The sequence below is a fragment of the Mustela putorius genome, unplaced genomic scaffold (assembly GCF_011764305.1).
Source record: "Mustela putorius furo isolate JIRA1106 unplaced genomic scaffold, ASM1176430v1.1 tig00000592_pilon_pilon_pilon, whole genome shotgun sequence".
NCBI lineage: Eukaryota > Metazoa > Chordata > Mammalia > Carnivora > Mustelidae > Mustela > Mustela putorius.
Genome location: NW_025421426.1, coordinates 9,822,210 through 9,836,650, shown reverse-complemented (window position 1 = coordinate 9,836,650; position 14,441 = coordinate 9,822,210). Strand labels below are relative to the sequence as shown.

Below are 14,441 nucleotides of genomic sequence, written 5' to 3'. Positions count from 1 at the left end.
GTCAGAGCTGAAGTCAGGCACTGGCATTATAGAGACAAAACCAAACCAAACCAAACCTGCCAGGGCTCACAGGATGCCATCTCACACCCATTGAAATGGCTACTATCAAAAACAAAATAAAATTAAGAAAACAAAATAACAAGTGTTGGCAAGGATGTGGGGAAATTAGAATCCTTTGCACTGTTGGTGGGAATGTAAAATGGTACAACCGCTCTGTAAAACAGGATGGCAGTTCCTCAGAAAATTAAAAATAGAATTACCATATGATCCAGCAATTCCACTTCTGGGCGTGTGCCAAGGAAATTGAAGGCAGGGTGTCTGAGACACATTTGTACACCCTTGTTCATGGAAGCGTCATCTGCACTAGCCAGAAGGTGGAGACAACCCAAGTGTCCATCAGAGGACGAAGGGTCTATACATACGATGCACTATTATTCAGCCTGAACAAGGAAAGACACTGTGACACATTTTACAAATGTGTAAAATTTGTAATGATGAGTCTTGAAGATGTCATGCTAAACAAAGTAAGTCAGTCGCAAAAGGGTAAATACTAGGTGTTTCCACTGGTAGGAGATATTCGAGCAGTCAAATTCAGAGACTGAAGGACGGTTGCCAGGAGCTTGGGGCTGGTTGGGGGGAGGGAAAAATAAAGAGTTCATGTTTTCTGGGGACAGAGTTCACTTTAACAAGATGAAGAGTTCTGGAGGTGGACGGTGGTGATGGTCGCACCATGTGACTACTTAATGCCACTGAACCAACACACTTAAAAATCGTTATGATGGGGGTGCCTGGGTGGCTTAGCCAGTGAAGTGTCTGACTCCCTATTTTGGCTCAGGTCATGGTCTCAGAGTCGTGAGACTGAGCCCTGTGCTGGACGAGGAGCCTGCTTAAGATCCTTTCCCTCTGCCTCTCCCCAAAACCCTTCCTCTCTTTAAAAAAAAAAAAAAGGTATAATGATGGGGAAGGGGAGGGGGTGGCTCAGGTTTCCAGCTATGGAACCATAAGTCCCAGGCGGAGTTGTCCCATCGCTATGTTGTACGCCTGAAACCAATGTAACGCTGTGTCATCTCTACTTCAATGAGAAGAACTGTTACAATGTTGGTATCTTGTGTATTTTACCACAATTCGGAACCTCCTATACCTTCTCTTCTCCCCCATCGGGGACCCTAATGATGGTGAGGCCACAAGAAAAAGGGAGCCTGGGCCCAACGACCAGAAACACCTGCCCTGAAATTGACATGAACCAGAAACGAACACTGTCATTCAGTCATCGACTAAAGAGGCCGGTTATGGTGACTGGCTTTACTCTGCCCTCTCCCCTGGGCAGAGCTGACGGATCCACGGCTTAGACGCCTGACCCAAGCTCACACAAAAACTCTCTGGGAAACAAGAAAAGAGAATCCCAGAGACTGAAAGTCATGAGGATGGAGCCCTGTGCGTGGCCCTCCCGAAGAGCCCCGAACCAGCCCCCCAGGCCTCACTGCTCATGCTGCTCTCTCACCATGGGCGTGCCAGGAACTTCTCTCTCTCTACTCAAGTTACTGGCAGGCTTGATGGCAGAATGATAATTGGACACTGTAGCCTGACTATTTTTCCTTTTCGTGATCTCCGACCATCCCTGCCATCCTCTTCCATTCAGGCAACAGTCTCAGATAAGTGATGAGCCAGGAGAAGGCAATGAACAAGCTGGTCAGATTCTTGGCCTTTGAGTTGCAAATCCAGGAAGAAACAGACTTAGAGGGATACATGCAAAAACCAGGCTGTCCAGTCCCCAGATACACGGCAACTCCCCAGCCCCAGGGAGCAGCAGAAGTCAGGGAGGAGGGGAGAGCAGGGATGCTGGAGGGTCCTCAGGGAAGGCCTGGGTCCCTGGACGGGGCTGGTGGTGCTGAGACCCATTGGGAACCCCCACACAGGCCTGAGGCATCTGAAAGCAGAGGGGACTTGTGCTCATCCTTCCTCTTGGGTGGAGCTAAGAAAAGGGCATGATGCTTTGCAGAAATGGCTGCCTGGTGTCTTGTCAAGTGAACCTGGGAGTCTGAGGCTGTGTGTGTCCCTCCAAGTCCAAGAGAAGCATATGTTCCTGGCACACCCGAGAGAGGGCCAAACCAAGACAGGCAGAGGAGTACTGAATCCAAGCAGTCCGGCTTCTGAATCTATTATCTCAGCAATTATGCAACAGTCTCACAGAGAGAGTATGGGGGAAACAACTTAAATATCGAGGGATAGAAATGTGTATCTATTATTCTTGCAAAGAACCTTAATTAACATCAAAGCTAAGACCTAGACTCTCAGGACTGGTGACATGGGCCTTCCTCCTCGGCCCAGTCTCTCTCTCACCCCATGCTCCCGGCCATCTGTGGGGTCCAGGCTCCCTTTGTAAGGAGAGTCTGGGCTCCAGAAGCCCAAGAAATAGTGGTGCCTCTTAAGCTCCAAGTCACTGAAAGGCCCAGCCTCCCAGGCAGAGCGAGGCTTCTGCAGCCTGAAATTGAAAGTTCCCTCCAACATCACCATTGTCTGCTCCTCGGTTCCTGGTGGGATTGTGAGCAGACAATGGGGAACTGGCAGGCCTGGTAATTAGCGGTAATTGTTTATAATATCTGGGCGGCTGCCTGATTTCCCATCCCAGGGTGCCTCGCTGGCTGCCAAGGAACCAGGCAGATGCCCCAGAAGCCCTGAACGGGTTATCACATCCTCCATGGGGTTGGAGGAAGGAAGAAGGGATAGTGGCAGGTTCCTGCTGGCCTGAGGGTCGACTGTATCAAAGATCTCAGTACACCTTGGGGTCTTCCCTGGAGTAAGACAAAAGGCAGAGGACACAAAGTCCAAGCTGGTTCTAGTTCTGGTCACCTGCTTGCTCTGTGATCTCTGGTAAGCTGCTGGCATCTCTGTGCTTAAACTATCTCATGTGCACACAAGACCACTCCCACCTCCCTCTTGGACAGTGTGCAGTGATGCCACCCATGGCTGCCTGTGCTGTATCAGCTTTAAAAGTTTCAAAAATCTCTGTTCATAGGGCCCATTCGCAAAAGGGTGAGAGAGAGTCTGCTGGATTAAATACCATACACGTGCCAGTTCCTGAACATGTCTTGTATGTAGTAGGAACTCAATAAATGTTCTCTGTCAGGGGCACCTGGGTGGCTCAGTGGGCCAAAGCCTCTGCCCTCAGCTCAGGTCATGATCCCAGGGTCTTGGGATCGAGCCCCACGTCGGGCTCTCTGCTCAGTGAGGAGCCTGCTTCCCCCACCCTCTCTCTGCCTGCTTCTCTGCCTACTTGTGATCTCTGTCAAATAAATAAATAAATAAAATCTTTAAAAAAATGTTCTCTGTCACACCCTTCAGCTGGTCCCAGACCGGGAAAATACAGTGGCTGAGACAGACCTTGGATTCCAGTGCTGTGCAACCTGGGATAAGTTTTGTAACCACTCTGAGCTGCTGTTTCATTTCCATGCAATGGGGGATAAACTGGGATCACTTTACTGGGTCGCGGGGAGAGTCAGCGAGGAGGCGCAGGCAAGGTACTCGGCACGGGCCCCAGCACACGACATATGCTGGGTGAATGAATGCGGCCTCTGCTGTCTGCGCTGGGAGGACCTCTCCTCCCTCGCCATGGTACTTTCATGGCACTTCTGACTCCAGACCTGTTTGGAATTGCAGCATCTGGATGCCTAAGACCAAGGCCAGGCTCTGAGGAGGTGTGTGTGTTGTGTGGGGGGTGGGGGGGCGAGTGAGGGGAGGATGGATTGGGGGGGGATATGGAGGAGGACCGCAGTGGCTGGTCCCCCCCCCCCCCCCGAGGACACACACCAGCCGCATGGGTAGAGGCCCAGGCCTGAAACAGGATTACAACCCCTGGGCCGCTGGCCTTTTATTTTGTGTTAATGGTGAAATAAGATTTCCTGCATTTCAAATCTTGTTTGTTTTGTTTGCAGAACTGAAACCCATTTGTCTTTTTATTATTAACCTTTGAGCTCCGTTTGGCTGGAGCTCTGTGGATTTTCTGTGCTCTCACAGTTAAAGAACTAACTGGGTTACTTGGGGGCTGGCTCTTCTCTTTTCCGGATGGATCACCTATGTCAACTGCATCCGAAATTAAAAGGCTGCACAGCCCTCGTGGTGATTATAGGTTATGTGACTCTGAAAGGTTTTAGTGGTTTACGGGTTCGCTGTTCTCCCATTCACTGTCTGCCCCCCTGTTTCCTCCCATCCATCCGCCCTCCCACAGACCCGCGGAGCCTCCACTACACTCATTTGCTATCATGCACACTAGACATTCCTAAAAATCACTCTGCAGGGCAAAATCCTCCCAGAAGAAATCACGGAGCTTTGGGGGAAAACAGGGTTAGGGGCACACCAGCCAAACACTATGTCAGTATCATGTACACACACACACACACACACACACACACACACACAACACAGGAACATAGTAAAAACAGTCTTTAAACACATTAAATGGTTACGAAATGCATACAGACTACAATAAATACGGTGCTTTACCGAGGCAATGACCTAAAAGTTTGCTTGTGGAAATGAGTGCCGGAAGGATCGCAGCCCACGAGCTGCTGTGAAGTGGCGGAGGAGGGCTGTCTGAGACGGGGAAGAGAGCTGTAAGGCCCAGTGGGCAGGGGGCAGGAGCCGCGGGAGCAGGGAGCGGCTGGAGGGCTGTATGGGTGCTCCCACGTGGGGGCTGTTTTCAGCGTTCCCCTCGTGTTTCTCAGAATGAAACGCACCTCAGCAAAAGCAAAATCTGTATTGTGCTCAAACTATTCCCTAATACTTCAACTGTGTTGGAACAAATGCACGTTTTCAAAACAAGCGGTGTTGCAGAATTGGCTGTGTGCCAGGAGACACAGAATCCACAATCCCAACTCCAACTCCAGCTTCTCAAGCACCCAGATGTTTCCACACCTGCCCCCAAGCACATGAGTGTGGATCGCGGGCCTGATGCCAGGGATTTGACTTTTTAATTTATCCAATAAATAACAGAATGGGAAACCAAGGCATAGAAATGTTACATAACCCCAAGATCACTCTGCTAGAAACTGGCAGTCTGGCTCTGGAGTGCATCTGCTTAACCACTCTGCTCTGCTGTGTCTACACGCCCCGGGGAGAGCGGGGAGAGCGTCCCCTTGCCCAGAGCCGAGCCCCAGGGTCTGTAGTCTGGGCTCCCGGTGGGTTAGGCAGGCCTGGATTGGGAGCCCCGCCCCACATGCCACGCCCACCCAGCTTGTAGCTGTGGAGACACATTCTTCACCTCTCTGAATCCGGGTTTCCGTTTTGGTGAGGCAGGAATGAACGACAGGGTGCCCTTCAGTGCCGTTGTAAGTACTAAGCAAGATGAACTTCTGAGAACTCAATCTGGCACAGCCAAATGTGCCATAAATACTAGTGTTTACAAAACAGAACAAAACAAACCCCCGTGTCTCCTAGCTCACAGCCCCAGCCAGTCCCGGTCCATCCTTCAGGCACGAACCGTTACAGAGCAGAGGTGGGCAAGGGAAAGGGGGTCCCAGCCACCCGCCGGACCCCTGGGGCCTTTGGTGACCAGGGAAACATAGACTTGGCAAAAACATGACCCTGAACCCAGCTGAGGTGGCCACGCACCAGTTCCCACACCCTGCTTTCCAGGGCTGTGGGCACAGTGACCCAGATGCCCAGGGAGCTGGATGTCAGTGACCCAAACGCCTCAGGACAACACGGGACAGAGGGAAGGGGGACAAGAGGCTTTGGGAGCTGGCTTCAAGAGCTTCTGCGACCCAGAGAAGATGCTGAGGCTGTGATTCTGTGTGATGGAGGTTAAGGAAGGGCAGGAAGGAGTGGAATCTGGGGGTGCTCCTGCTCATAGCCCCTACCCACTACCCATCAGAATTTGCAAAATATCACCTGTAGTCCAGGTCCTAGACTGGGCAGCACTGAACTAGATACACCCATGACCATTAACGACCAAGTGGAGGCTGCCGTGGGGGGCAGAACAGACCGTGGAAGCCGCTGTCGCAGCCAGAGGAATGGCTGACCTCGCCGTTCCCCCCTCCTCTGCCCACTCCCAGGGCAGACATTACTAGTCAACCTCCACACTCCTGCCAAGGCTGGACAAGGCTCCAGAATCCTTCTCTGCACAACATTCCAGGCAGCCAGTATCAATTAGCTGGAGCTGGTGCCGGAGATGAAGCCTATGTGCCAGTTCTGAGCTGAGATCTGGAGGAGGAATGAGTCAGAGGGTGGAGAGGGAGGAGAGGTGGGAAAGGCAGTGCCAGGCAGAGGAAGCGAAGGCCGAAGCACAGACCGGCAGGGGAGACGGAGGGAGGTGCAAGACGTTCAGGGCACTGGAGCAGGGGGCACATGGTTGGGGCCTGGGGGAGGCTGGCAGGGACCAGCAGAAGGAAGCGCTGAGTGACAGACTGCGGAGTCTCGACAAGGGAGACTCGCGAGCACGCAGGCAAGAGTGATGAGTGGCCTCACCGGGGTGAGGGTGGGAGGGAGAGAAATGGATGAGTCAAAGACAGTTAGGAATAAACTGGAAGAGCCCAACGGGGGGCTGGATATGGAAATGGAAAGTGAGAGGGGAAGCGGCCTGGGAGAGCCCCAGGTCTCTGGTTTGGGCAGCCTGGAGGCGCCAGTGGCACTGTTTGCTCCTTCCCCACCACCCCCTCCCGACCCTCCCCTCATCCGCGCTCACGGACTCTCTGGGACTCTCACTGCCAGTCCCTGCGCTCCTCCTGCCTCTAGCAAGCACTGTGCTGCAGGGAGGGTAGCAGGGTCCCCAGAAAGCAGCCACCAATCCTTAAGGAAGGAGGGTCAATTGTGACTACTTCGGCTCCCCCTACCGCCGGGGGACGGCGCTGGGGTGCACGGTCCACCTGGCTCCCAGAGTCCCTATAAGCATCAAGCTCTAGCCTACAGTGGCAGCTCGCTTCTTAAAGCCCATGTTTCTGGATGCCTGCTCTGCTCCGCTCCTCTCACACGCTCCTCCACCGTGGTTTTCTGGAATCATCCTCAAGTGAATGACTCGCACTCAAATCCACCTCTCGGGTTTGGTTCTGGGGAACCCTAACTGTAGCACTCACCAAGGGAGCAGCTCAGGTTCAGGGGGTGTGTGGGAAGGCGCTGTTCTCGTGGTCCTTTCTCAGGGGGCTTGAACCCCTGCCCTTTATCTGGAGAGACGGGACTGCTGGAGGAGGGGTGGCAAGCTCGGATCTCCCGATCCCAGAGCTGTTCCCTTCCATCCTTAACATAGAGAACTCCAATTTTTCCACCGGGCAGAAAGGGGCTCTGGGAAGGAAAGCCCCTCCCCAGCCCCAGGAGACAGACCAGGGTCGGTCCGACCTGCTGAGATCTTGGGAGGGAAAACATGAAGGGACTCCCTGAGCCACACCACCCTGAAGTGCCCGCCTCCCGAAATCCTGATGAATGCAACCATTAAGTGTCAACCAGTGAAGTGTAAAGCTCTTAACCAGTCAAGTGTAAAGATTAAGGGCAGATTCCAAGGCCCAGATCTGAAGCCTGGCATATGAAGCCACTTACTGGATGAGTGACCTTGGGCATGTTCATTAACCTCTTTTGGCTTCTGTGTCCTAGTCCGTAAAATGGGGACATTCGCAGTCTTGGCGTCATCAGGCTGTTGTGAGGATTAAATGGGCCAACACATATAAAAGCACTTCGCACAGTGTCTGCCCAGAGCAAGTGCCTGGTAAGGGATAGCTCCAGAACATGACTCCCACCGCCAGGGCCTCTCAGCCTCCATGTGCACACAAGCCCCCAGGAGAGCTTGTAAAGCTTCAGCTTCCAATTCAGGAGGTCTGGGGTGGAGCCGGAGACCCTGCATTTCTAACCAGCTCCCAGGGGATGCCGTTGATGCCGGACTGGGGGCCACACTGGGAACCGCAAAGGCTGACGTCACTGCCAGCTACCACCATGCAGCCTGGAGCCCAAGGAGCTTCAGTGACAGAGCGGTCCCACCCATACGCACCCCATCCCTAGCCCAGAGACCTGGTGAGGATGCAGGGTTTCCTATGTTCTCTACGCCTGTCCTTGGAAGCTCTTAACTCACTGTGAGTTGCTCGGTCAGTGCCAGGCAGGGCCTCCCAGGTGTCCAGCCCAACTGTCTAGCACACCGTAGGCACTCAGTCGCATTTGCTGGAAGAAAAACCCCTGCGCCCACTTGCAGGAATACACACACCAGTGAGCCAGGGCACAGGCAGACAGGTCCAGCAGCGCCAGGGGCTGCGGGCTCGCAGGGGCTGCTCTAGCCCGCTGGCTCGGCGTAAGCCTCAGCTGGGCTGGCAGGAGCCCAAGGGGAGGACAGTCACACCCCTTCCTATTTCAGAGCCTGGCATCTGGGTCCCACCAGTACCCAAAATACCTCCAGAACAAGGAGGAGGCCGGCCACAGCTCCACGTCCCCCGGTCCTTTCTATGCCCCTTCCTTGCCCCGGTGTTAGGTGGAGTGGTGGAGCCTGGCTGGGCTCCATCAAGACTCTCCCCTCTGCTGGAGCCGGTACCCTCCAACCCACCTGACCCTTCCTCAGCTGGGCTCAAGATAGCCACCCAAACCTTCTGACAATCCTAAATGTCACAGCCAACATCAAGGCCGTGCTTGCTCTGTGCTAAGTACTTTGCAGACACAGCTGCATCTGGGGCAGCCCCTGTATCCAGCAAGATACAGCTGGACACAAGGAGCAAAATACCCAACTAACAGGGGCGAACCAACAAGGAACAACAAGAATCACAGCCAACAATAACAGACTAATAGTGCCTGCTAGTGCCAGCCTCTGTCCTAAGCGCCCATACCTGTGTTAATTCACGTAAGCCACACAACAACTCTGAGAGTCTCTGTGTGCTACTACTGTCCCCTTTCCACAGATGAAGAAACTGGGCTCACAAACGGGAAGTAACTTCCCCAAAGTCACATAGCTACTAGGAAGCAGAAATGAGGCACTAACCAGGCCTATCTGACTCTAGGGTCCAGGTTTGGACTCTAACTCAGACTTTCCGGTCCCTTAAAGCACATTGTAACAGATGACACAAGAGCCACCTCCCAAGCACCTGTCCTGTGCAGACATCAGCTCATTTCTCCTTCACGATGCCCTCCTATGCTGCTGTCCTTGGACAAGTCACAGGGCTTCTCGGAGCCATCCGTAAAATGGGGCTCTGGGTTTCACCCCCTGATCTTACTCCCCACACCACACCACCCTCCCCCCGAGCTGCCTATGAGACCAACAGACCAGCCTCCTGGTCTGTTTCCCAGCCTCCTGACACTTAAGAGGCCAAGAGATGTGCCCAAGGCCACCTGGTGGTCACTGGCAGACCCAGGACTAGGACCAAACCTCCTAACCCTCTGGAACTCAGCAGAGACCCACTGCTACCCCGAGGCCTATGATACCTTCCTCCAAGCATTGCTGCCTTGCCAAATTTCTCAGGTTGAAGAAAACATGTGTTCCCTTCCTCCTCCTCCTCTTCCTCTCCCTCCCGCCTGTCCTCCTCCTCTTCTCGCCCTCCGGAAAGCCTCCCTAGGAGGTGGGTGGAATGCAGCATCTGCCAAGGCAAGGCCATTCACAGAGGCCGGAGATGCCCAGTTTAGGAGGGGCTGGGGGTGGGAAGGCTTCCAGCCAGCAGGAACCCCCCGCTGGGAGGTAGCGCAGAAGGTGGCGGCCGAGCCCCAGCCCTGGGCCCGCCCTGGTGTCTGCGCCTGGAGAGGCCCCTTAGCCAGTGCTGTCCAACGGCACCGTCTGCGAGGGCAGACATGCTCTATACCCGCGCTGTCCCAAACAGCAGCCACGGGGCACGCACTGCTGAGTGCTTGGAACATGGCCAGCACGGTGGAGAAACAGAATATTTCATTTCATTCCATTTAAATCAATTTACATTTCAATAGCCACATACCTGGTGTCCACTGTACTGGACCCTCCCCAAGCCCCAGTGTCCTCATGAGGGTGATGAGAACCCCCACGACCCTGGCTGAGGACAGCTAAGACAAGGGAGCGATGTGCTGCCATGGAATAAGCCCCCCACCGGGAGTCACGGGACTCAAGTTCCAGACATGTTAACATGCTCTGTGACCCGGGACGAGCTCCCCAGGCTCTCTGAGTGCCCTGGTCATCTGTACAATGAGAAAGTCACTTGCGAGCCAAGTTTCTTTGCTAAGAATCCATGGATGGGCTCTAGGGGAATCTGGGAACCCGCTGGAATTATGAGAAGAGTATGCTTGTACGACTGTGTGCGAGAATGAGTGTGAGTGTATGTGTGAGAGAAGGCGTGTCGCTGTGTGTGGGAATGAGTGCGACTCCATGACTGTGTGTGTGTGTGTGTGTGTGTGTGTGTGTGTGTTACGGTGTAGGTGCACATATTTCTTAGGGGAACGAAAGCCCAAAACTTGCCCAAAACTCTCAAAGAGCCCATCATTGTTGCAAAGACGAGAACCTGCAGTCTAGAATATGTTCCCTCAGGCAGCCCTTAAGAAACGGAGTTTCGGGCGCCTGGGTGGCTCAGTGGGTTAAGCCGCTGCCTTCGGCTCAGGTTATGATCTCAGGGTCCTGGGATCGAGTCCCACATCGGGCTCTCTGCTCAGCAGGGAGCCTGTTTCCTCCTCTCTCTCTCTGCCTGCCTCTCTGCCTGCTTGTGATCTCTCTCTGTCAAATAAATAAATAAAATCTTTAAAAAAAAAAAAAAAAAAAAAAGAAACGAAACGGAGTTCCGAGCTCCACTCCCAGAGGCTCGGACTCAGGGCATGGGGTCTGCAGTCTGGATCGGGAACAAATACCCTGGGGGGCTATGTACCGTCAGGGGAGAGAGAACCCAGGCGAGGACACGGTCCTATCTAATATTTCGTGGTCTGACGTGTGTGAAACTCCTTATCCAGCAGGAATCTGTATCTTTAAAACCAATCATGATTTCAGAAACTAAGAAAGAGCAAAGAGTAACATCACGATAAAACCCCTCTCAAACCCCTCTTTATTTCTCAACACTGACATGCAGCACTCACATGCCAACGCTGTCCTCCGCTCTCTGTACGTGCGAACCCACGGAGTCCTCACAACACCCCCTCTGAGGCCGCCAGCATCAGCCGGTTTGACAGACGGGCAAACGGAGGCGCAGAGGAGGACTCGCCCAGGGCCGCGCGGCCAGTGTGCTCTGCTGCCCCCTTAGAGCTTGCGTGCTTCGTCGTCTCCCTTCTGCAGGCCTGAGGCTGAGCCAGGGCTCCGGATGGGGTGGCTCGGCCCCTCCCACCCACCCCCACAAGGGCCCACGAGAGTCAGCAGGGCTGACAGCGGGCCGGGCCCCACACTCACTTGCCCTCGGAGCCGTAGCTATTCATGCTGTCTTCAATGGACTCGTGGCTGGCCTGGCGCAGCGTCCGGCTGGGCATCTCCACCGCCAGGCCGGTCTCCGTGCTCCTCTGGATGGCTCCCTTCAGCCTCCGGCTGTCCCCTTCTAGGCGGAGAGGCCAAGAGCAATGGGGAGAGAGACAAGGTACGGGAAGGGACAGAGACACAAGTCGTCTGGTTAGTGTCTGGACCCTCCCAGGGTCGGCCCCCACCCCCAGTCCCTCCTCCTACCACCAGCCTCACCCGCGGCCCCTCCCTGGGCGGCTCTGCCCTTCACACCCACCCCACAAGAAGCAGCGCAGGAGTCCTGGTAACAGCCGGATTCATTTACAGCTATGTTTCCCCCCTTGGATTCACCTCCCCCCTGCGACTCTCTACAGGTCATGTCTCCTCCTCCTCCCCAGTTACTCTTTATTGAGCACCTACTCTGTGTCACACTCTGTCGCATGCTTTGCTTGCATTTGGACCAGGTTTTCCCCACCTCAGCACAACCGGCAGTTTAGATGGGATCCTGCTTAGTTGTCGGGGACGTCCTGTGCATTCTGGAAGGTCGATCGATATCCCCGGCCTCTACCTACCAGACGCTAGTAGCACCCTCCAGTCTAGGGTGGCCATCTAGAATGTCTCCAGACATTGCCAAATATCCCCTGGGCGCGGGGGTGGGGGGAGCAAGTCACCCCAGATGAAGGACCACTGATTTAGACCACAGGCTCTGAAACCAGCCTGCCCAGGTTCAAGTGTGGATCTCTTTCTCACTGGCTGTGAGACTTTAGGCAAATCACTCAGCCTCTCTCTGCCTCTATTTCCTCAACTGTACAATAGGAGAACAACAGGCTTACAACGAATGGCCCTCTGCCCTTACTCTTCCCTCCCCTCAAATACCCTCTCCTCTGCTAGCTTCCCTTCTGTAATCAAACGTCATCTTAGATGACCTTCCTTGCCATTCTCTAGCCCCTGCCACCCACCCCGCATCCTGTCGCCCTGATCGGGCTTTCTTCCCAACACCACGCCAGACATGTCTGTGCATTACTGGCTTACTGGCCAGTTTCCTGCCCAGGGCAGGTGAACTCAGGACATGGTATTCTGCTTTGTTGACCGTTGAAGCCCCAGGGCTAAGAAGAGGGCCCCGCCACAGCACGTGCTCAGTTAATAACTGCTGGCTGAATCGAGGTCTGCCCTGAGAGTGGTCTTACTCCTCAACCCCCGCATGAGAGAGAGGAGTCTGTTCTCCCACTTAAGCATCAAGGACACAAGACACAGAGGCTAAGCCACTTGTCCACACTCATAGAGCCAGAAAGGGTAGGGGGGTGACGGCACCAAGAGTTGAGCCAGGAGGGTCTCTCTGCTCCACGCTCCACAGCCCGGTTTATCAGGGTGGGTTTTACATCCCTGGCACCTGGCAGGACTGCGGGTGCACTAGAGGTGGGGCTAGGTCTTTAGGGAGAGCTTCCCCAGGTCTTGACAAAGGCTGAGACAAGCTCATAAACCTCAGGGGCTTCCTCAGTGCTGGCTGGTCAACCCGCTGGAGAGAAGCCGTGTCACCCAAATCCCACCATCCTGCTCAGCAAGAGGTAAGGGCCCTGGGGCTGCATGCCAGGAGGCAGAGCAAGACCAGGACACCTCCCACTGGCCTGCTCCTCCTTCCCTCCCACCCACCCACCTACCCACACACACTCACACATACACTGTGTTTCTCAGTGTGTGTGCCCACGTTTGTCTCCCACATGCATCTGCATTATTCAGGCACAGAGATGTCCACACACTCAGAAAAATACATGGTCGCACACACACGTGCAGGAATACACATGCAAACACAGAGCACACTAATGTATGGCTGAGCATTGGTATTTGTGCGTTTCCGTGAGTCTCCATCATGCTGTGCTTCTAAGGCTAACTGGGTATGTGCCAGTCATACACACAGATGCACAGCCATAAGAAGTATACGCCAACCCACTCAAGAAAGCACACAGAGAAACCGACACTGTGCATTTCTGTGTGTGTGTCACCTGGGTGTTTCTGGACATGTGGGGGAACACGTGTGTCCCCGTCTCTGTGCTTCCCTTCATCCTGCCATTTGCTCTTTCACTAAGCTGTATCTGCAATCCACCCAACCACTTCTATGCTCCTCTGTGTGTAGCAGGTGCTAAGACAGAGTAAGATCCAGAACCACACACATGCTCACTCAGCAGCACAGACTCACAAGCACAGAGAGATGTCCCCCAACTCACACACACACAGTGCAGACATATGTCCAGGGACGAACCTCACTCCTCCACATCGGGGGTACAAACCCACAACCCGGCACCCAGCAGGCAGGCTGCAGACACCCGCCTCGGCTTTCTACTTCCCTACAGAGCCCTGTTCTGGAGATTCACGCTGGTTTGTCCCCGCCCACTAGGGTCTGAAACATTTCTCTTGGAAGAGGAATAACCAAAGCATGACCCAACTCAGTCCCCATGGGGGCTAAGGAGGTGCTCTGGAAAGGTGTGCTTCACATCTGTGTGGCATTCTTCAGGACCAAAGCATTTCACAGCCAAGTACCCTATATGGGCCTCAGGTGAGGCTGGTGTTGCAATCAGGTGGACTGCAGATACAGCTTAGGGAAAGAGCAAATGGTGGGATGAAGGGGAGCACAGAGACGGGGACACACGTGTTCCCCCACGTGTCCAGAAACACCCAGGTGACACAGGGGCAGGCACAGAGTCCCAGCTCTGCAACCACTGGTGGCCAGACCTTGGGCAAGTCAGGCAGCCCCATGGAGCTGTTGGACATCTGCCACAGAGCCTGGCACATAGTAGGTGTGAAACAGAAGTAGCCACGGTGACTGTGGAGTAAGACCTCTCAACACTCCCCAAATTGGCTCACACCAACCATCTTCCATTTCCCGCAATTTGCCACCTTCCCCACCGTGGGCGTCCCCAATCTGGTACCCAACCCCACCAAGTTCTGCCATCTACCCTCAGCCATCTCATCCTCCATTGGCCATCTCCCGATGACTCCGTCAAGGTCCCAAAGTGACTGTACCAATGCTTTCTCTCCCCAGCCCGTCACCCCAACCAATGACCTTTCCCCCCACTTGGCTGAAAAGATGTGTCTCTGTGACTTGCTCCTTCTCACT

At 54.2% G+C, this 14,441-nt stretch overlaps 1 protein-coding gene across 2 annotated transcripts in view; it reads right to left on the bottom strand.

Annotated features, from left to right (window-relative positions):
* RIMS4 (regulating synaptic membrane exocytosis 4) overlaps window positions 1-14,441 on the bottom strand; it is a 61,012-nt gene that overhangs the window by 10,825 nt on the left and 35,746 nt on the right. The window contains exon 2 of one of the 2 annotated variants that reach the window (XM_004746783.3): window positions 11,288-11,429. In XM_004746783.3, coding sequence (XP_004746840.2) covers window positions 11,288-11,429 — 142 coding nt within the window. The remainder of the gene's footprint in view (window positions 1-11,287; window positions 11,430-14,441) is intronic. The other variant, XM_045082168.1, reaches the window with a different exon arrangement.